This window comes from Leptinotarsa decemlineata, unplaced genomic scaffold, assembly GCF_025532065.1.
Source record: "Leptinotarsa decemlineata unplaced genomic scaffold, Ldec_3_MD MMD2_tig00026328_RagTag_RagTag, whole genome shotgun sequence".
Taxonomy (NCBI): Eukaryota; Metazoa; Arthropoda; class Insecta; order Coleoptera; family Chrysomelidae; genus Leptinotarsa; species Leptinotarsa decemlineata.
The window spans coordinates 245,628-270,090 of NW_027412688.1; the positions used below are offsets into that span (position 1 = coordinate 245,628).

General features: G+C 34.9%; 1 protein-coding gene across 1 annotated transcript; it reads right to left on the reverse strand.

The window, feature by feature from the left end:
* Positions 1–1,722: 1,722 nt before the first annotated feature.
* On the reverse strand, positions 1,723–24,293 carry LOC111514496 (hemocyte protein-glutamine gamma-glutamyltransferase). Its single transcript, XM_023170732.2, has 12 exons — positions 24,140–24,293; positions 17,062–17,292; positions 15,272–15,408; positions 12,900–13,035; positions 12,660–12,843; positions 10,500–10,717; positions 8,703–8,909; positions 5,631–5,850; positions 5,368–5,578; positions 4,414–4,591; positions 4,181–4,341; positions 1,723–3,462 (listed from the first exon to the last, which is right to left on the reverse strand). Exons 2-12 carry the CDS (start codon positions 17,261–17,263, stop codon positions 3,181–3,183), a joined length of 2,136 nt encoding a protein of 711 aa, XP_023026500.2. The 5' UTR covers positions 17,264–17,292; positions 24,140–24,293; the 3' UTR covers positions 1,723–3,180.
* Between the last annotated feature and the right edge of the window lie 170 nt (positions 24,294–24,463).

Below are 24,463 nucleotides of genomic sequence, written 5' to 3' on the forward strand. Positions count from 1 at the left end.
ATGCATGGTAGGCAGATTTTGCTGCTGCAAATCCTACCTCATTATTGATGACTCTAATGGCATAGCACCCAGAGGATAGTTTTTTAGACAGTTTTTTAACATGTTCATCGAATCTCAGGTTACTGTCAATATGAAGACCCAAGAATTTTGTGCAGGGGGAATTGTCAATGTTAGTTGAATCAAGAATTATTGTGTCCAATTCACATTTGAAGGTTAACAAGTTAGTTTTGGAGATGTTGAGTACAAGGAGATTATTGTCAAACCACGTTCTTATTGTTTCGAGATCACGTTGTATGACATTGTGTAAAGATGTTTCATCACTACTGTGCCAAAGTATAGTGGTATCATCTGCAAATAACGTGAACCTCCCAGATATATTCAAATGGGAGATATCGTTGACATATAACAAAAATAAAATAGGTCCCAGTACCGAACTCTGAGGCACACCACATCTAGTAGCTCCAATACGTGAATAGTGGTCAGTTTTTACCAACTGGCTACGATTCTCCAGGTAAGATCTAAACCATAAAGTATACTAAACCATAAACTATAAGATCTAACTGGTCTTTATTTATATCTAACAGATACACATTGATGATTTCGGGTAGGAATTTGCGCGAAATTTTTACGCCATGTTCTCGCAAATTTTAACAGAATGATTTATAAATAATGAATCGAAGAGGTTTTGTATTAAAGTGTATAATATTTATAAATAGGTAAGCAATAGGATGTTTGGAATTCGACCCTGACCACTGTTCACAATTATCATGCCACACTTTGCTGTTTCCAGACAGCAGTTTTCATTGATTATATGGCTGTTCTCCAAAGACCCGTGTTGGAGCGACACTGGATGTTTCTAGTCTTCGAAATCTGTTACGTAGTGCGTGTTCTTTGAAACGAGTTTTGATAGCACGCTTAGTTTGGCCGATATATTTTTTTGTCACAGTCCTTACAGCTCATTTCATATGTTCCCGTCTTTTCATGTTCCAACATCTTGTCTCTAGGGTTACCCAAGATTTGTTGAAGTGAGCAGGAAATGGAAACTGTCTGAAATTGGTACATGACATTAGATTTTTGGATGCTCACGAAAGTCTTAAAATTGCTAAGTGTGGCACGAGAACTATGAACAGTGACAAAGGTCCTATTCCAAACAGCCCATTGTTTATCTTTTTATGAATCACTCTGTTGAAATTAGGGGCAACTTTCACGAGAAAATTTCGCTGAAGACGCCAACTTGGTTGGTAAAACGAGCGTCGATACTAATTGATCCCACCACTAGTATATATTGACATCAGACTATTTGACATTTTCGAGAACCTGTAAATACATGTACGAGTAAGTCTGACATGAATCCCGAAAAGGAACAATTGCTAACAGACAGAGTCTCTTCACATTTTTGAATAGACATTTTTTCAAAATTCGGGTTGAAGTGAATTTGCCAATTTGGCCGATTCTCCTCCTGTTACGTCACATGTCACTCATGTAAGAGGATAGAGGATGCAATTTTCCTACCTTGCCAAGACTGCTTCCATAAATAATGCTTGTTCTCTTCTTCTTCTTTTTTGTGTTGGCACTTGCTTCCGCTCAAACTTGTCTTAGTTTTTGTGTGATGGGGGTATATTAGTGGATTAATATATTACATACAGATTTTTTGAATCGAATTCATATTCATTATTATATTCTTAGTTAAAAATATTGGCTACCATATTCAGTAAAACACAATTTCAGAATCATCGATTATATTCATATTGAAGAGTAAGTACATTAAAATGTGAAATTTCAAAATATTTGTATAAAAATAATTCAATTATATAAAAAATAAATGTGTATTTATAACAAAGTAGTACTAGTACAAAAAACTTAAAATTATCAGAATAAGTAATAGTTTGAGGAAGTATTGAACAAAATATAAATGATATTAGTAAAGCCAGTAAAGTATATTGAATTTTGTTTCGAGAAACATTTAGTTTCGGTGGGGCCAAAATAGATTTTTTTTGAACATAACAACATGAGTGATGCACGTTTGGAACCTTTGGTGTACTATTGAATATTACTGGACTTTTTCTCTCAACACCAAACCGTTATTTTTAACACCTCGACACGTGTTTCGATCACCAGGTGATCATCTTCAAGAGGAAGATCAAAACTTGAAGATGATCACTTAGTGATCTAAACACGTGTTGAGGTGTTAAAATAACGGTTTGGTGTTTTGAAAAAACTCCAGTAATATTTAATAACATAAGGTAAACTCATTTTTTCTGTTATCTACTTAAATTAATTATTTTATTGATAACTACCCAGAAAAAGGTTTTTCAAATTGTAAATTATTTTTTTCTGTAATGTAGCTAGGATATATTATCATCCCTTGTAACATATTAGGTTATGTCTGAAACTGATGACGAGACTAGGTATTAATGAAGCTCACTTTCTAGATATTAATGAAACACCCTCTCTAGATATTAATAAATCTCACCTTCTAGAATATTAATGAAACGTACTCTCTAAATAGTAATGAAGCCCACTATATAGATATTAGAGGTTAGGTCTGAAAAGTGGTGACGGGACTAGATATTAATTAAGCTCACTTTCTAGATATTAATGAAACACTCTCTAGCTAACAATGAAGCACTCTCTCTCTAGATATCAATGAAGCTTTCTTTATATATTAATGACGCATATTCTCTGCATACGCCTCTCTAACAAACACAAAGAATAATGATCTATTAGATTAAGTTTTAAACTTAAGACGGAACTAGGTATTGATGAAGCTCACTCTCTAGATATTAAAATGAAGCACATTCTCTACATACGTAAATGTGACAAACATATTGGATTGGGTCTAGAAACTGATGACGGCTGAGTGTTAATGAAGCTCACTCTCTAGATATTGGTGAAGCTCATCTTCTAGAAAATAATGAAACACTCCCTAGATAGCAAAGAAGTCCACTATATAGATATTAATGAAGCACGCTCTCTAAATACGTATCTGGGACGAACACAAAGAATAATAGTCTATTAGGTTAGGTCTGAAAACCGACGACGTGACTAGGTGTTAATTTTACTTTCTGTACCACGTGAAATAACGCCAATGGAAGATTTGAATTTTTCTGCTTAGTAAATATTCATCTGACAACTAATGAAAAGAAAACAAATAATTTTTTGGTTTTCGAGTGGTTTCCATCACTCTTCACTGACGTCAACTTTCACGGTGCCAGTTATGTCCAATAACTCTCTAGAAGAAAATGTGGCGACCAATTTATGTTCTCCTGGAAATTTAGGAACAATGGTAGCATTGACTTTGACCACAGCGCCTGGCTTCACATCAGGATGACCTATTATTTGATTTCTCGACAGGGAGGGTCCAGAAACGTGGAACTTGCAGTTGGTCAGGATCTTTTTCAGAGGATTGACGAATCTCAGGGTGATCGGAGCCTGTCTTCTGTTCGGGATTTTGTGAGGAATCTGAAAGAATGACCAAATATTATTACTTCATACCTTGGACATATAGATTAAGAGGTCAACAAAGTACCTGCAGTAGGTTCAAAGTGAGTGGATCTATTTGACCATCCTGTGCAACCCGCGAGAGGCTCCACAAATTCAAAACTCGACTCAATAAATCCAGCTTCTTAATGAGGCCTATATTTGGTGACCGATCTTCTATTGTGAGCTGGCAAGACTTCTACCAAGCAAATCAATAGAAAATTCAGTTTACCAGTCCCTGCAGCGGCATATGTTTTTGATCTTACAAGGGCCTTCAATTCACTTGATAATAGTTTTCTCTTGGATAAACTTGACGTTAGAGGTATAGTCTTGCAGCTGTTTGAACTTTTTTAACAGAAAGACCTTCTCAGGTTTTTTGAGATTCGAAATAAATGGATGTATCGAGGTGTTCTACTTGTCTACCAAAAATAATCACTTAGGGGTTCCCCAAGTATCTATTCTAGGACCAATGTTGTTTATATAATATATTTCAAATTAATTGTTTTAGAGTTATTGTTTTACAGACTTGATTAGTGGTTGCAGTATTGGTGTTTGGTAATAGTGCTTGTTTTGGATCAATTATGTGCTAACTTAAATTCATCAGACTACTTTTTCAAGGTCTGTTGAGTCTAACAAAGCCCCAATGATGATGGTGTTGTTTTTTGGGTTCTGATTTCATATAGTCAATAAAAGTACTTACTCTAATGTCGATGTTGGGCGTTACAACCTGAAAATCATCCTCATCTGCCCAAGTTTGGTTGGTTTCCGTAATGGTTGCAATAGCATATATTTTCATAATGCAATATTCGACCAACTTGTCCAAATACTCGTCAGCCTTGACTGGTAATTTCACTTCTTCCTCTGAAAATAAAATACTCCTCAGTCTATCACTATCTTCAATACTCAGTTTTGATTAATTTTATGGGGATTTACCTGAATGTGGTTTCATGTTGAATTCCCCTTCTTGCTTCGTTATCATTGTCGCCTTCACCCCGTTGTAATAAACAGTGGCAGCGGAAAGAGCACACTTGATGTGACGGTCTTTGTCGCTTTTGTTCTTTATTTTTACCACAATGTTGAAGTTTTCTCCTATTTTTATTCTGTCTAGATCCTGAAAATGAATTATCTTGAAATTATTCAGGCTGCGGGCACGAAAATGGTGACGGCCAAGCGATGGCGGCGATATAACAACATCGACAGTGTAGGTATCGACTTGAGATTCATACGCACTAGAAAATCAATATTTCTTAGAACCAGAACCTACGGTGTAGTAGTACGTGTGTATCTCCCCTCGATACAGTCTTCAGACACAAAAATGGGAAATATTGAAAAAGTGGTCCAATATTAACCTAAACATTTAACACGACAAATTAATTCTGAAGACACTGACATTGAATGAATATTGTTATATATCATCCTCTGAAAAAAATGCCGGACGCCGCTGGTCGTCGAAAATCAATTGTGACGTGGCCAAGATTGCACTCAACAAGACTTGTGCTTCGCGATAGTTCTAGTTTTCACGTCGCTTTGAGATACTTCCAGCGACTTTCCTATTGGTTTCGAGAATTCCATTACCATATATAAACAGCACCCACTCGCATATCGGGAAGTCTAATGGGCAGTGCGGTGCGAAGTGTTCTAATAAGACGGTAGATACTTGAATATCAGTTTGAAGTTTTGGTTAAAGTGTTTGGTTGTATTGTCAGTGTAGCAGCGAAATATAGTTGAGTTTAATTGTATAGTGTAGTCAATTATTGGCAAACCCACGTTGAAAACGTAACAATATTGTAAACTTTTATAAATCAAGGTCTTGAGCTTATGGAATACCGTTTTGACGCCTTTAAATTATAAATGCGCAAGAATTTAAGTTCAATTAGAAGAGTTCACCTGTAAATCAAATTGGACGTCTTCCATCTCAGCCTCCGGTAACTCGTAAAAGCGTTTGGCAGCTTCTACTCCTCTGACAGCATTCAGCAAGGCTAGTCTTTCGGCTTTGGTGCCCTCTTGTGGTTTATAGTTGCACGTGATATCGTCTTTATCCTTGTCGCCATTGTAATCATATATAAAAGGTTTTTTGGTGAGAATGAATCGGCCAATACTAAAAAAGACGCGTGAAAGTTCCGAAAACTAGTGAGGAAGTAAATAATTACTGGTATTTGTTGCAGTATATTCGAGTATAACCCAAAACGTTTTTGCTGTCCTCTTTCCAGCGCATCAAATCAGCATTGACAGATGCGACCATGAAGCCGACGTCGTAGTTGAATCCCACTTGGCCTTTTTTTATTGCTTCCAGAGAAGAAGGACCGCATTGATAGAATCCGTCGGAAGTTTCTTGAGGAGTAGCATCGATTGCTTGCCATCCACCGTAACCTTCGAATACAGAATGTTTTGAATACATTGGCCCGTTACTTGGTGGAAATCGATAACACTCTTCATGATAATAATTAAAATTTTTCACAATATCAATACCCGTATCACTATAACAGTAGCTTTCTCAGTGGGACAGAGTTGGTACAATTAAACAGGTAATTATAAGAACGGGTTATGAGAACAGTTTACCCAGATTATCAAAGATAATCCTGACACTTTCAAAGCAATGACATACACAGGAAAGGCATCGGACAAATTGAAGAGACTATTAACTAAACGGAAAATCAACATATTAGGTTAAAAGGATTTGGAAAAGCTGAATACACTTATTTGAATTAATGAATCGAAGAGGTTTTGTATTAAAGTGTATAATATATTAAAATTCTTGCAAAGCGCTTTCGACTTTTGTCATCATCAGTGCTCACCTGAAAGTAAGTGATCTAGTTGAAAAGGGAATTTAGTGAAATTGAAGTTGTAAAATTTGAAGGTTAAAAAATTTGGAAAAATTGTTTGAGATTACTTACTTGTCAGGCAACAGGAAGTATCAAGATAAGTGAATTGTACATTGTAATATTTAAATTATATAAAACAAAATAGGCTTATAGCCAAGAAAATACATTTTTGGATTCAGGCCATGTGGTTCAGTCAAAGTATCTTATGAAGAAGGACAACTTGAGACAGAATGTGTCAAGTGTCATGTTAAAATAATGGTACCAACTTGAGGAGTGGTCCATTATGGGTTTGATTGAATATGTAGAGGAAAAATATTGAATAAATTATATTAATAAACTATGATTAATTAATAATTCATAATCCTCTTATGAAGGGGAAGGAAATCTCTGTTCAAGTTTACTTGAGTATTCAGACAATGGTCATTGTTGGAAAGTTCTTTAGAAATCTCCAACTCTTCAAACAAGTCAAGTCTAAGGAAATTTTTATTATCTATTTTATGTAATATTTTGGAATTTCTATTGGGACTAAAGTTGTGATTGTGAAATTTTATGTGGTGGCCAAAAGCAGATTTATCAGGTTTTTTTATATGTTCATTAATACGAGTGAAAAGAGGTCTACAGGTTCTACCAATGTAAGATGCCGAACAATCAGAACAGTTAAGCTTGTAGACTCCGCTACAGTTCAATTTGTTGATTTTGTCTTTAGAATTTACTAAAAAGTTACTTAAGTTGTTTTGAGATTTAAAGGAAATTTTTGTACCAGGTATGGTATTTTCTATAAATTTGGAAATAACAGTACACATATTTTGATCAAAATAAGGTAAGGAAAAATATCTCACAGAAGGTGAATTAACCAAGGTGGTGGAGTTAAAGGCCAATCTTCTATCTGATCTGAGTTTAAATTTACTGATTAATTTGTGAATAATGTAATAAGTAAATTTAAACTCAGATTAGATAGAAGATTGGCCTTTAACTCCACCACCTTGGTTAATTCACCTTCTGTGAGATATTTTTCCTTACCCTATTTTGATCAAAATATGTGTACTGTTATTTCCAAATTTATAGAAAATACCATACCTGGTACAAAAATTTCCTTTAAATCTCAAAACAACTTAAGTAACTTTTTAGTAAATTCTAAAGACAAAATCAACAAATTGAACTGTAGCGGAGTCTACAAGCTTAACTGTTCTGATTGTTCGGCATCTTACATTGGTAGAACCTGTAGACCTCTTTTCACTCGTATTAATGAACATATAAAAAAACCTGATAAATCTGCTTTTGGCCACCACATAAAATTTCACAATCACAACTTTAGTCCCAATAGAAATTCCAAAATATTACATAAAATAGATAATAAAAATTTCCTTAGACTTGACTTGTTTGAAGAGTTGGAGATTTCTAAAGAACTTTCCAACAATGACCATTGTCTGAATACTCAAGTAAACTTGAACAGAGATTTCCTTCCCCTTCATAAGAGGATTATGAATTATTAATTAATCACAGTTTATTAATATAATTTATTCAATATTTTTCCTCTACATATTCAATCAAACCCATAATGGACCACTCCTCAAGTTGGTACCATTATTTTAACATGACACTTGACACATTCTGTCTCAAGTTGTCCTTCTTCATAAGATACTTTGACTGAACCACATGGCCTGAATCCAAAAATGTATTTTCTTGGCTATAAGCCTATTTTGTTTTATATAATTTAAATATTACAATGTACAATTCACTTATCTTGATACTTCCCTTTGCCTGACAAGTAAGTAATCTCAAACAATTTTTCCAAATTTTTTAACCTTCAAATTTTACAACTTCAATTTCACTAAATTCCCTTTTCAACTAGATCACTTACTTTCAGGTGAGCACTGATGATGACAAAAGTCGAAAGCGCTTTGCAAGAATTTTAATATATTATACACTTTAATACAAAACCTCTTCGATTCATTAACATATTAGGTTGTTTCAAAAATGTTGCCCGTTTTTATGAGTCTACTTTGCATAGTAATATCTCAGTGAACACTTATTTAATTCAATCAAACTACACACAGAAAATAAAGGATAAAAATTAACGAAATTAATAAATAAAATCAATCAAATTTCCTATTGAATCTTGAATTTATTTTCATGATAAATTTCCTGGAGTCTGGAATTAGTTAAATCATTAGTAACCAAAGTTTAACCTGTTTTGTACCTGCTGGATACCTGTTTTTATAACTACTTTTTTACCTATTAGTAATCTCTATTAATTAAGGCCAATGATTTGTATATATTGCATTGTGAAGTAATGTAAAATACAAGTCCAACTGAGGAAACTACTGTTTTAGTGAAAAAAGTCTACATTGTGAAAATTTCTTATTGTTCTCAATTGATAAATATATCACCACAACTTACCAGGCGGAAGGTCATGTCTGGCCATGTAAACGTCATTCCAAACGTGATAATTCCAAATAGAGTCTTCACCCCATTCATTTTTAGGGTCATATCCTAACTCTTCGTTCGATTCAGAGAAGTACTTGTCGATTGTTAGAGTTGCGTTCGCATCATGGGCCGATACTAGGTTTGAAACTACCCTGGACGGGATGCCAAGGGCTCTGCATACTGAAAAGGATCATAATAATAAAATGAACACACTTCATTGTCTACAGGGACATTTTTATTGACACAGCTTTAGTAAATATTGCCGTCTTGAAGATTAATGCATCTTCTAGTAATGTAATCAAAATATATTGTAAATTATTCCCTAAAACAAAATAATGCCGGCCGCCGCTGGTCTTCGTCAATCGACTGTGACTTGGCGAAAGTCAAAGAATACAAAGCACAGTAGAATAATAGTAGGCTCTCTTACCACGTGAGATCCTCATCCAGTGCGTTCAGTGCTGTAGTATCGAAGGATTCGACGGTACGACGGACATTGGATTAGTTATAATAAACGGTCGGAAATTGATATTGTGTTTAGTTTATTCGCTTTTGTTTTTATTGTTTCTAGTAGTTGTAGTTGGTTATTGTTGTTTGTTTTATTATTAAGTGATTAGAAAATGGAAGATGCAAAAAAGACATTATTATATGAGCGCATGTCTATGATAAAAGAACCAAGTTCGCTCTGCACTTCGTTTCGAGGTCACAAAGAACTTTGTGAATTTATGAATGAAAGTAGTGGAAGTGGACTTACTGGTTGATTTTTACTGTGTACAAAGCCCTTAGGAGCTCAGAAGTGGCATTTTCTGACCACCAGAGGGCGATGGCAGTACGATGTCAGTATTTAAAGTGAGTATCAACAGAATTAAGAATTGGGGAGTTAGCAGTCGCTGACAGGACAACCAGTCGGCCGGATCATACCGGAGTCGGAATGTAAGCCAAAATTAAGTTAAATTCAAAAGCCGACTGGTTTGTCAGCGACTGGTTAGTCTTTATACAAAGCTTCTATGGGCTTTGTAGTCTCTGCCAAAGTTGCGCTCAACTCGACTTACACTCGATCGTTCTAGATGTCGCGACGCTTAGAGAGACTTCCCAATCGGCTTCCAGAAACTTTCATTAAGAAAATATAAACACTACCAACAGGTAGATGAGGAAGTCTAGTTGAAAGTGCGGTACGAAGTGAGCTAACAAGGTGAGTATTAGTCTGAAGTTCAGCTGAAACTTTTGTGTTGTATTGTCAGTGCAGCAGTGAAATAAAGTTAAGTTTGAATGTACAGTGTGTTCAATTATTGTTGAACCCACCGAGAAAAGGTAACAAGAGCCCCACGTGAGATATCGTGAACGTACCGATATTATTACGGACAAATGTATCAAAACCCTGTTATGAAATTGTGTTTGAAGAGTGAATCAATGACCACAATACTCGTATACGACCTAGAAAGACAGTGCTGCCATAGAAACCAAAGAAGCCTCCCATTTACAAAGGTGTTGAATACACTCAAAAGTGACACTGCTTGACAGTGTCAAATTGGCATTTCAGATTTCAATGTTGTTGTTATTTTGGAATGAATTGATATCAGGTGAGTTTTTCTTACATTATGTCGCAAAATACGCGCGACAGTTTTCGATTATTGCACCATCTATCAACATGTATACAAAGTTGGCTCAATTTTATTTCTCGCGACGAGAGTTTTTGACAAAACAAAAGCAAGTCGGTTAAAACACCAGGGTTTCTGTGCATCTTTATTAAAAATGTAATATAAATCTCCTTACTTGTGGTCACGACTCCAGAAAATACCCAGCACTGGCCGTAACTGACGGGACTTCCCGTATCTAGATATTCCTGCAAAATTGGGACAGAGCCGGTCCAAGCTGAAGGCGCAGTGCCGTCGTCGTACATTCCGTCCCATCTTCCCACTAGAATACCATCGTCGTCGTTGCTATTTACCATTTTCGATATCGTTCTGGTAAGCCTTATCGGGTCACCTCGTCTGAAAACATCAAAGGTCTTATTGTTAGAAAACATCCGTAGTATCTTCAGCGAACGTGGTTTATGACTGTCAACTACCGGTGACATATAACGAAAACAGTAAAGGTACAATGACTGAGCCTTGTGGCACCCCGAGCTGCAAATTTCGGACCGATGAATGATTCAATCCAATTTGTTATATTGCTTGGCAAATCTAATTCAGTTAATCTAACTGAGTCGAATGTTCTTTTTATATATAAAAAAAAAATAAATACATGTATTGCTGTCAATCTCGTTATCACATCGGAAAAGTCTAGGGATATTTTTAAAAATAGCAATATTTTTTTTTAGATCGCTTTAGGGAAAAAAAAGTTGACGGGTGATTATTAAACGAATGTAACTTACAACAAAATTTATTAAATGGTCAAAAATACTGAGTGCGTATATAACCAAAACTAAGAAAAAATATGGCTCTTCTTTGGCACCCCGAAAAAAAATCATAATACAAAAAAAATTGGAATCAGTACAAAGTATGGCCTCCATGCTGGTTTATTACGGCCCTACATCTATCGTGCATCGACAAAATGAGAATGTCAATGTCTTGTTGAGGTACATTTGCCCATTCAACGATTAAAAGCTCTCTCAATTGAAACGTTGTGTGAATGTTCCCCATATGCGGAGTAATTCTTCGTTGAAGCATGTCCCACACATGCTCGATGGGATTCAGGTCCGGTGATTGTGCTGGTCATGGCAATACATCAACTCCGTCGTTGGTGAGCCAGTCAGTCACTAGACGCGCGACATGTTGACGAACATTATCGTGCATTAGGTGGAAGTTTTCACCAACAGCACCAGCAAACGGACGGACGATAGGTAGAAGAATGGTGTCGAGGTACTGTCGAGCTGTGAGGGAGCGATTTGGAAAAACGAGATCGGTTCTGCCGCCGATCATGCATTATGCCGCCCCATAGCATTACTGTACCACCTCTGTATGTGTGGACTTCCTGGACGTGTCTCAAACGTTCATTATTTCCAGGTCGTCTCCACAGTCTTACTCGACGAGAATCTGGATGAAATCCAAATCTGGATTCGTCTGTAAACAAAACTGTGCCCCAATCATTTGCATCCCAGTTTTGATGTTCTTGACACCACTCTAATCTTCTAACCGCGATTGCCTCTCGACAAAGGTGGACATCTAAGTGGCCTTCTGTTGTGGAGATCTGCTTCATGCAGTCGATTTCTGACAGTATCACGACCAATGGTTACCTGGTGCGTCTGCTGCAACACATTAACCAACTCAGGTGCTGTGATTGTCGGTTGTCTTCTTGCGGTTAAGACCAAAAATCGGTCTTGAACTGCAGTTGTAGCGCGTCCTCGCCCTGAATGTTGTTCGGCTGGACTGCCAGTTTCACGGAAACGCCGCCACAATCGACTGATAACACTTTGGGAGACCCCCAAACGAAGAGCTACATCATTTTGTTGCATGCCATCTTGAAGAAGCCCTACAGTTCTATTCATCTCAGTCAATGGTAAGTGATGGCGTTCCATGTTAAAGCACAATATTTCCAGTTTAATTGCTGAGCAAGAACTGCATAGAATGTACAAACTCGACACTTTCGGATTATTCATTTCAACCGAAAACCTACAGTTTGTAAAAAACTTGATAAAAGATTAGTTACCGTTTTTGCAGGCTTTGTTCAACCCATAGAAATCTACAGGGTGGTCGAGTGTACCAATTTATTCGAAATTAAACGACCTCATGCATTTATTTCTATGATATTTAGTATGTTATAAAAATATCCCTCGACTTTTTCGATGTGTATACTTGTATATGTACTCCAGCAGATGAATTATTTTTCTACAGTCATGCTGAGCATTACCAAAAACGTATTCATTCATCATCACATTCATGCTTACATTGAAAGTTAATCGAAAGTTTGTAATGCAAAAAATGTCGCACATACCTGGAGTGTGGCAATCTAGATTTTTCAAACATGAGTACAGCGGCAGGTAAGACGCATGCATCAAATTGACCAAACACCCATTCTCTTCCTTTGCTAGTTCCTAGAGGACCTACCCAGATTTTGCCGATATCGGTCAAGACGTATTCGTCCAACAGTTTCGTCTCTGGCATGAAAACGACATCGTCTAAAAAGCGCGATCTCTTAGCCTTGAAACAAAGGTTCGACAATCGGACTACTTACGACAGTTCCACGGATTACAGATGAAGTAAATATCGTTTTCGAAGTCGAATATCTTGGGTTCTTCCCTGGAATTGATGACGCTCGTTTCAACTTGGAGTGTCCAAGCACCGATTGGTATATCAGGTGGAGCAAAGACCTAAAATGTCATGAATAATGTACTTACCTGGAACTCGCCAATACTGAATGACAATCCATATCAAAATTTACCAATGATATTCATTGTGATTTTAACTATAAACGGTTTAAGAAACCGCGACACGTGTTTCGCTATACAATTGACTCATTTTAGATTGAAACATCTGAAAATATTACTATGATCTACGGTCCGATCAGACAATTGATTCTGATCTAGTTTTATCTTGCAATACCTAGCGAAAGCTATGTATGTTAGTATATATTTTAGCTTCGGGAATAGATAGATTTCTTTTGATTGAGAATTTTAAACGCCGGTCCTGTCTCTCATACAATGTAATATGTTCGGCCGGACCGTGAGAGTGTTTATATAAAAATTCATCTGCGTGTATTTGGCCAGAAGCACCGTCATGAAAAATACTTACTCATCGGAATTAAGAAGAGAGGCGAGTGTGTTGTTGCGAGAAATCGGTGTCAAAATCGTAAGCCATTATTAGGTACAGGGAAGCTTAAAATGAAAGTGTTGTTGTTGAAGATACTCCGGGTCACCGGAACCTAAAGGTTGGTCATGAACCACCAAAGAGGCGTTAAGTAAGTGTATTTTCTTTTCATATACTAATCAGTTGATATAGAGAGAGAGTTGACATATTATTTTGTCTGAGTTCACTTTCTATATGCAAAAAGGTTATATATTGTTGGGTTCCTAGTGTGGGTTGTTTAGCTAGAGCTCTTTGATTGTGGCTGGTGGTTGGAGTTTTTATTCAGGTACCTGTTGGTTTCCTGTACACTTTGTGGCCCAGTGTATCATCTTACAAAATAAGATCGTACGGATGCTGGTGAATGCTCCATGGTTCCTGCGGAATGAACCCATCCGCAGAGATTTCAAGCTGTTGACAGCGGTCCATTCAGTTAAGGAATCAGAGAGTTTTCGAGTCTGCGAAAACTCATGAAAACGTACGAGTCAGGGAAGCTCTAGATTACACTATAGACGACCCCACGCGATTCATAAGGCCCGTCGAGTCGCTCGGTTGAGTGAAGGCCCCAAGACGTCCTTTAAAGTGAACACAGAGCCAGAGCCAGAGCGGCATAGAGGTCATTGACAATTATGTCGCAACCAAACACCTTGAGTTTTGAACTATTGTTGAAAGTTGAAAGGGTAAAAGAATATTTTCTAACCTGACTGAAATGAAGAGACTATGCTAAATTGTAGTTTCTGCATTGGGAGCAACTCGAGCACTTGGACGGTTACTCCATCGCCTGAAGAAACTATTGTATAGCGAAACACAGGTTGCGTTTTTGAAAACTTTTTAGTGAAAGTCTCACAATACAGTGTTTCTTGAATAGGTTATTAATTTCCATATATGATCTTTTATACGTGATTCAAATGTTCTTCCAGTTTGACCTATATATCATCGGACATGAACCGCCAAACATTTCACACACTCTTGGTCTATGTGACTCTAAACTCTTGACTATATTCTCAATATGCATGGCCCAAATATGTGAACGTTAAATAATTTTCCCGTCGTCTTTTGGAATCAGGCGAATTTCCTTTATGGTTTGACTAAATACAAATAAAAATAATTGGTTCACCCTTTCATTAATTAATGTTCATATACAGGATGTCCCTGGAATTCTTCATTTTCTCTCGGGAATGTAAGTATGGGGTCAAAATATAACCAGTAACTTTTGTTCCTAAAATCCTTCGTTACCAAGTTACTGGCCCTCAAAGTTACGAAATGAAAAATGTTATTCTTTGACACCTTTTCAAGGGAATATTAAAAATCAACCAAATTTTGGTTAGTGACTAAACAAATGAATTGTTTTGATGAGCTTTCATGCAAGAGGCAGTCGTTTTGCTACAAAGTCAGGAACGGACTACCCCTGATGGTCCACACCTCAAAAATTTTGCAATGACAGATATGTTTCAATATATATTTAATATATTCAATGAATAAGGTATTGATGATTTCTATAATATAGACCACTGTGATAGAGAGGTGTGCGTAAATGCGTACTTTGAGAGAATAGTGATTTTTCATATAATTAGTTAGGATAAGAATAATTTTTTTTAAGATAATAGTAGCTTCTGTAAAGATAAAATGAAATCAATAATCAACTCTAATATAGTAAGGGATTTGTCTCTCCTTGATTCCAAAAAACCCAGCAAGTCACAATTTAAAAAAGAAGATATAGATATATAGGTCAGTATGTGTTACAAAACTTTTTGGTGTACTCACCTCCATGCTGACGGTATCCGCTACCAACTTTAGGACGTTTCCAAACCATAATTTTTGTTCGTCGTCAAGGAATATTTTCTTCGTCGGATCTATTTTCACCACTCCTCTGGTTCCCTTTATCGTGTTTGGATTCGGACCTTGAAATGTTCGAAAAAACAAAAAGAATTATGTTAGGGGAGATACTTTAAAGAAGATACTTAGAGAACTAACAGGAGAATAGATGTGACCAATATTTTTATACTAGTGGTTGACAATTCCAGTCTGGCCTCCTAGATACGAAGAAGAAAAAGGAGAAGAATATTTTTTTCTGTATAATTTTGTCAAACAGCACTGAATTTCATAAATATTTGGAATCAAATCTACTCACACTTTATAGTTCAAAGTTTATCTAAACTGTACCGGGGATTAGGTACTCTGGGAGTGGATGCCACTCCCTCTTGTGGGTGAAAAATGAAGGCTACACCACCAAAACAGAGTTTTACAGCGATAAAACGCTTTTTTCCATAAGCGATAACACTGATAGCTATGAAATCAACAGAACAGGTGTAATAATTCTTGATTCATACGTGATTCTCGTTGCCTGGTTATGCATCATTCTCACAGTTTCAGTCACTGTCACTGTCCTAATAAAATTCAACCAATAGAATCAAAGATTCAAATATTCATTTAATTCACAGATTTAATTTGATATTATGATTATGATAGTGACTAAACCCTAACACTACTGAGACAACTTAAATTAATAAAACTCACCAATTCAAAGAACAGACACAGGAACCGACATTTTACTGATTCACATAACCTCACGAAAATAAGACAACAATTCTTCAATCAAAATGGCTCTTCGAATAGGTACCATGAATTCATATATGATGTCCAAAAGTCTCAAAACTAAAATTACACACTCTGTACATATATTCAAATATTTTACTTTCAACGAATTTTACGTTATTCATGTGATAAAATTGATTCAATTTGAGACTTGACATTTTGTTTTTACATCGATGCATTACGCTAATAACGTTTCAGAAAACCGGCCGTTTGATCCTAAATATCTTAAGTTTCAAAGTATCGCTAAATAACAAAGTTTGTGTTGAAAAATGGAAAATTATTGGTAAAATTTTGAGGTCTTCTGTTATCACTCGATAAAATACTTACTTTTTCAGTTATTCTTAGCATTATAGTTGCTTAGAGTTAGTCAATTTATTCATTCCAAGACTTATTTTCGATTAAACGTGTTTCACCCCCGAACGGGGGTGGCATCCACCTCCAAGTAGACGGTGAGTAGAACCCAAATCCAATTTTTTACATAGATTGGGGCTGTTTGACAAAAGTATATAGTTTCGCCTAAGATGCATGAAAACCCTGATGTTTTTAACCGATTAACTATTGTTTTGTTCTGTCAAGAACTCTCGACGCGGGTAAATCTAGACAATGACGCGGGAAATGAGATTGACCCAGCTTTGAACTCATGTTAATAGATGGCGCAAGAATCAAAATTTGTCACATCTGTGGATGAGATGCTGGAATTTATTGCATCTCTTTATTATTTCCATATCAAGAGTTGGCCGAGAGTTTTCAACAAAATATTTTACATGGAGAAGGGGTCCTAGTGATCACACCAGGGTTATTCTATGCGTCCTGGTTTCGCCATATTTTATCTGCAGTGACAGTCGGTTAACCTAAAAAGTGATTTTAGCGGACAGGCATGATTGGACTAATACTAGCGAGTATCTAATTCACAAAGGCCAAGCTGGAATAGTGCAGCCTTTACAAGTTAATCGACTCACCGTAGTTGAACACTAATCGAACGAGATCTCTTTGCTTATCGAAAGCTCGATTGAGGAATCTCAAAGCCAACGTGAATTTCTTTCCTCTTCGCAAAACGGCAATCGGGTTTTCTTCGTCCTGAACCAATTCGTATTGGTCCGTTTTATGAGGTGTGGCATTTTCCTTCGGGTATAAATATACAGTTTCAGTTTCCAGAGACATGCTTCAGATGAGATAATCCAGAAGATCCTCTGAAAATTCGGTAAGTGAAAAAAATTATCAGTTGTAATCTTTAAAATATGATTTTTTTTCTTGTCGCCGCACCAAAAATGTACAGTGGAGGTTTCATCAAGCTGAGGTAGATTTTGTTACGTAATCAAAAAAGTTTTTCATGTAAATAGACAGACATGCGTATATCTTGTTATTGCTTTCTCAGTAAATAGTATTCGATTTTTTTAAGAAAAATCCAATAAAAAATATGATTGTATTGTACAGAACGAAAACATACGCTTTTGGAGTCGTCATAACTTTACAGGTCCTTAATCAGGTTTACCAAAATCTTAGTGATTTCTTTGCTAATGGGTAAAACGTTAGTCAATTTAAGCTCCGCAATTGTAATAATTTCATTTCAAAATGATGTGATAAAATTGGCTGATATTTCCAAGACGTATTCAAGTAAACTTTATTGTGAGATTTTTACTGAATAATTTACAAAAATCCAATACAATAGCTTCCTTACTTAGGCTTTTTCATACTAACTAAATTCTACCTAATTAGTATACCTAATACATCAATTTGAATCTTACGACCTTCTATCTAATTACTGAATAATAATTTTACCAGAGTTTAGGTAGGTATAACTAATCAAAAATTTAAACATTCCAAAACATATTTTACCAATTCATTAAATATACATTTGATAATTAATAAAATTACCAGTTTTGACATTAAAAAACCGATTTTGCAGATAGGAAGAGTTCAATTTTGTTTGATCTATCTGTAAATTTCCAGAATTTTTAAATCTATTCTGAGCATTCCAAAAGATTGAGTTTCGATTTTTTTTTCCAAAAGTACCTAATACATATTAGTCGACATTGACCTCATGCATCTTTGCCAAAAGATGGTTTGCGAATGTGGAATAGATCTTCACATATGTTTATTTGTTCTTTGGGGAAATATTCTCCCTGTTTGGCTTATATAAAGTTATGGGCAAGAGACACAAGTCAACTTATATACCCGTGATCACTGAACAAAGTAAAATATTTGAAAAATAAATACTCATCAAAGGAAAAATCGAAAAAGAATACATAAATCGACGAACATCTTGAAGTCTGTGGTTGTCACGTATAGTAAAGTCTCATTATTTGAAGCAAAATGTCTGCAAAACACCCTGTGTGATCTTCAATTTTGAACCAGAGTTTGAAAAAGTTTTTTAGATTTCTAACTTTACACAAAAATGGGAGAAACTGCCGAAGTTAAGAATAAAACAATTAAGTTCAAAATGAACTTCTGACAATTTTTTTGTATAAAGCAGAAGTAGATAGTTGAAAGGATTTTTCCTGAAAACTGATCTCTATTTCCAAAAGGGGTTGAGATATCAAAACATTTATGGGAATGAACGTTGTTTGAAATTCAAAGTGATTTAAAAAAAATATTAAAATATACCTACAAGGTGTTCTATTTGAAAAAAAAAAGATATTCTATTATTCATCGACTCATCACGACTCATAAGTACATTACCATATGACTTACTATTTTTCACAAAATCATCATTTTCTAAATAATTTCAATGCCGGAAATTACCGTATGTGAACGTTTAATCGACAAAACATGAATTGATTTAATCATATCCGATTATAATCCAGGAAATTTCTGTCCACGAGCTTGAGGTTTTCATAGCTCAAGAAGATAGTGGTTGCGCTAGTTTGATTTTATTACATTCTGACCGCAAAAAAAATAAAAGTTAATGAGTGATTTCAAAGTAGTATTGATGGGAAATTATTATTCCCTATTTCATACATCAATACTCTATCATTCATTATGTTCTGCTGATTTTTGTCAATGAATACATCTCTCAAAAATCAAAAACTCTTCATATCATAAACGTGGTATATTGATAAATTGATTGATGTAGTCTTTACTACGTGGTCAGAGAGCATAATGAAAAATGAGAAATGAAACTTTCCATGTTTTTTACCACTTTTATTTGTAACTATCGTTACCGCAGTTTCGTCCTATATGGACGTTTCAAACTAATACAATAAAACTGAAAATAAATAATAATATTTATTTATTTATTTATTTCAACGAACAAGCCAATTTTTACAAATATCTTTTTATAAATTGTACATGTGCTTACAAACTAAAGATACATTAGATTGTTTTAATCGATTTTTTGAAGGATATTAATGATGAATTAAACAATTCCAGGTTAAGATGGCAATGATTTGCTGATTTCAATATCCTACATATTGTTTTATTCTGACCATAATTGGTTCTATAAAAAGGAATTTTAAAAATATCACTATTTCTGGTTCTTCTATCATTCACAGAGAGAGTAGTACAAAGCTCAACTATTTCTGGAGAATCAATATAGCCGTTTAATACTTTGTGGACAAACACAAGATCTGTTTCAAGTCTCCTATGAGTTAAGGTGTTCATGTTCAATATGTTCAATATCTGTGAGTAGTTATACTCTCCTTTATTTAATCCTAACTGAAAAGCAACATATCTCAAGAATTTGTTTTGACACCCCTCTAACAACTCAACATCAACATTATAATAGGGTGACTATACAATGGAGTTATACTCAAGAATGGATCTCACTTGTGCATAATAAATCAGTTTTATAGATTCGACACTTAGGTCTCTAGCAGAACGAAGTGTAAAACCTAACATCTTACGGGCTCGAGATGAGGCTTCCGTTATTTGGTACTTAAATGACATTTTTGAGTCAAAAACGACACCTAAATCTTTTATTTTATCCGTTACTACTAAATCATTCCCACTGATTTAATACGAGTAATCATATACATTATTGATCCTTGAGAAAGTAATTTTTTGACACTTATCTGGATTCAAATGCAAAAGGTTGACGTCACACCAGCTAGAAAACTGTACCAAATCACATTGAAGTGCCTGAGCATCTGATATATTTTGTATTGATTTGAACACCTTTAAATCATCTGCAAACATTAGAAATGAGCTGGAGGTTAAAACAGTGGAGACATCATTGATAAATAAATTGAACAGTAATGGGCCTATGTGGGATCCCTGAGGAACACCTGATGGCACATTTATCGGTTCAGATATAGAGTTGCCATATTTAACGTATTGAACTCTATTGTAAAGGTAGCTTTCAATCCAATTTAAAACATCTCCCTCTAAACCAAAGGCATTCAACTTAGCAACCAGTAGGTTATGGTTGACTCTATCAAAGGCTTTAGAAAAATCTGTGTTTGTAGAGTCCTTATACAACTAAACACCAATGAAGGTAATAACAGAGGTGCATGCTTAACTCAATTGAGTACCTGAATTTTGTTTACCTACCTGTGACATTGTGTGACATAGTAAAATGTAATCATAATGAACTCCTAAGGACGCTAACTTGGTTAGCGAAACGCGCGTCGAGAAACCGTAATTTTTTGTTCCAGTGTTGGGAAAGTGTTTTCAATAGATTTATTGTATTAGTTTCAAACTGCAGTAACTTTAGTTACAAATAAAAGTGATGAAAACATAGAAAGTTTCATTTCTCAATTTTCATGATGATATATTGAATATTTTTAAAGGCCTTTTAGATTTCCAATTGACTACAAGTTTCAACCAATATTCACCTTCAATTTTAAATTTACAGTATTTCTTTTTGTTGGAATTGAAGGGGTTATATTTTTTGGAGTAATTTTTGGGAAAGAACGTTTTTGGCTTTCTACTACTCCATCTTGATACAAGAAAAAAGGATGAGGGAATCTTCCAAAGAAAGGAAGGAAGTAATTAATTTGAAAATAAGTAACTCTATACATGGATGTGTAGATCGTGCAAAGAAGTAACTTTCAGACACAAACTGAAAGAAAGTCCTCTTGAAACAGCTACTTTCATATAAACATTGAATTAAACGAAAGAAAAAAAAATTCTTTCGAAACAAATACTTCTATATGAACACTGAATTATACAGAAGATACTTTTATCTACTCAGTTTGTATTTCAAACATTCGTTGTGGAATAAAAATCAGATATCATTCACATGAGTTCTACTTTAAATGAATGGTAACAAATTGCACTTACATGGAACACTGTCATCCTCACTGGTATACATCGATGTTTCGCCTTAAGACACTTAAGGCTCTTCAGTACCAAATTGAATAACATTATAGAAAATACACACAATTCATTCATGAATTACGATTTTTTAATGTCACGGAATAAGCTTGATCTGCTTATGTCATCGATGACATCGTAATGACATTCATTCACCTATTTGATTTAATCCCAGCCAAGAGGAATCGTTTGAATTGAAGGGGTTATATTTTTAGGAGTGATTAATTTTTGGAAAAGAAAGTTTTTGGCTTTCTACTACTCCATCTTGATACAAAAAAAGGATGAGGGAATCTTCCAAAGAAGAATTCTATCATTCATGAACAAAAACAATATAATATCGACGACCCAATTTGGTTTCCAACGTAACAAATCCACCTCTGATGCCACATTTGAACTACTCGAGCATCTATACCTTAAGCTTAATGACAATGAAGCCGCGGCAGTGGTATTCTGCGACTTGTCGAAGGCTTTTGACTGTGTGAATCACAGAATATTACTGGGAAAGTTAGAGAGATATGGTTTCCGTGATGTGGCTCTGAAATGGTTCGAGTCTTATCTCTATAAACGTAGACAGGTGGTCTACTCTGATGGTCTAACCTCTCATGAGTCTTTGATGGATTGTGGAGTACCACAGGGCTCTGTCTTAGGACCCTTATTATTCCTGCTTTATGTGAATGATCTTGCACTCTTGGATATTGCGGGTAGATTTACAATTTTTGCAGATGATACCACCATTCTTTGGCATAATAAAGACACTCATCATTTGAATGCAATAATAGAAAATGACATTCACAAGGTCAAGAAATGGTGCGACGCCAATCTGTTGTCCTTCAATGTAAATAAAACCCACATTCTCACCTTTAAATGTTTGTTAAACCCAATTTCAATAGGTGATAAATGTCTACAAGAATCCTCTTTGGCTAAATTCCTTGGGGTATTTATTGATAGTAGGTTGACGTTCAAGGAACATGTCGCAAGTTTATGTACCAAACTTGCCAAAGGCTATTATGCACTTAGAGTCATATCCAAGGAACTCGACCCAACCATGGCAAGATCAACATATTTTGCATTTATAGAGTCACACCTGAGATATGGGATCTGCTACTGGGGCAATTCCGACAAAGCATCTTTCAATATGATATTTAAGCTACAAAAAAGAGCTGTCCGGTATGTTTGTAGGGCTGGCTTTAGAGATTCATGTCGTCCACTATTCAAATCACATAGAATAATGACCCTTACCTGCATATTTATACTAGAGACGGTGTGTTTGATGTTTAAAAAACATAAGTTAAATAGAAACACCATAAAAAACCCTAGTTACCTGACTAGACAGATGGGTAATTTGGATCTTCCTAAGCCCAACACTACACAAGTTAAAAATTCCCTGATTTATAACTCAAAAAAAATTTTCAATCATTTACCCCAGAATATCAAAGATCTAAATTCAGAGAGAAAAATTAGGGAAAGTGTCAAAGAGTTACTGTTTGATAAGGCATACTACACTTTGGATGAGTTTTTTAACGATTCGCTTTAAATGTAAAACTGATGATTTGTCTTTGTTGTCTTGTATTTTACCTTATAGTTTTGTATAGTAGACTGATGAGCGCCTTGGGCGCATGTTTTTACTTTTGTTAGACTTGTTTTACTTTTTTGCGACTTATTTGTTTATACACATTAATCTCATCTTATTCGTCTCGACTAATTTTATATTTTTATACTTCCACTTTTATGCTTACTTGTATTTTGTACCTTCATCACTTTAATGATTACTTATGACACTTTGTCAATAAGAAGTTATTCTTAGACAATAAAGTATCAGTATCAAAGGAAGGAAGTAATCAATTTGAAAATAAGTAACTCTATACATGAAATTATTTCATAAGTTCATTTCATTATCCTGATCAGGATCGCCAGGATTGAATAATTTCGTCACACAATCTCTGTGTAAGAGCGAGACAACCACACTGTCTGCAAATGCGTATATATTTTATATTAAAACAAATGGGCTTCAAATAGCACGCCAAACTGAAAACTAGAAAATAAATAATAGTTCAAAAGCTGAAAAACATGCTTTAATAGTAACAAAAACTAAAAAATAATCAGAAACTATTTTAAGATTGTGTTCAACATACAAAATACGTTCTATGGATGGCTTGATTTAACTGATGACTATTAATAGGTCTGAAATCAGAATAAATCCATTTGCGAAAAAATTAATTTTGTTGTAAAAAAGGATGTTATAAATACTTGGTTAGGAGCTGTTTGCCAGATTGGAGCCATAATAATAATATAATTTAAAGCATTCCACGCTTTTTCACAACAAAATTAATTTTTTATGAATAAATTAATTCTGATTTCAGACTCATTAAAAGTCACCAGTTACATCAAGCCATAGGACTTATTATCGATGTTGAACACAATCTTAAATCAGATTCGAATTATTTTTTAGTTTGTGTTGCTATATTGAAGCGTGTTTTTTTAGTTTTTGAAACTATTATTTTTTCATCACATCTCTAAAATAAAAATAATGGAAATATCATAAAAATTTGCAAAATCCGCAAGCGAGATGAGAAACGAATTATTGAAAAAAAAAATTCATATGTGTCTTTTGAGTTCAGACGTATCGGGTTAATAGAAACCTAATTAAATCATTCATAAAGCATCAATAAATCATAGGAATTCAGTTGATTTCAATTCTTATATTTGTGTTCTTTTAAAAAATTAAAGACTTTGTAGCTAATTTTGAATTCTAATAAAAATTACTATCGAAGTGAACTCACTCACCTATAAATATGACTGGGACCAACAACTCGCAATCTTCCTCTGAAGAACTGTAGAGCACCAGTTTGCGACACGACTTCTTCAGATGGAATAAAAAAATTATGTGGCATCAAGAAATATAAAACAATATCAATCCGCGAATATATCAGTTTTACTCCCAGTAGTATTAATTGTTTCCTGTTCAGCCAAGACGTCCGGTAACTGAAACCGCAATAATGAAATTGTTTTGAAAGTGTGCCAGATTATATTTAAATTATTAAGAATTGATGCGATTAGATTCATTTGTTTGCACCACAATTAGTGGTAATCTCCAGAACCACCCACACC

Excerpts from the sequence above, each read along its gene's own strand:
- LOC111514496 (XM_023170732.2), bottom strand. The coding sequence starts at position 17,263 with ATGTCTCTGGAAACTGAAACTGTATATTTATACCCGAAGGAAAATGCC. Across the intron at positions 15,409-17,061 it reads TCGATTAGTGTTCAACTACG|GTCCGAATCCAAACACGATA; the intron begins GTGAGTCGATTA and ends GAACATTTCAAG. Across the intron at positions 8,910-10,499 it reads TTCTGGAGTCGTGACCACAA|TATGCAGAGCCCTTGGCATC; the intron begins GTAAGGAGATTT and ends GATCCTTTTCAG.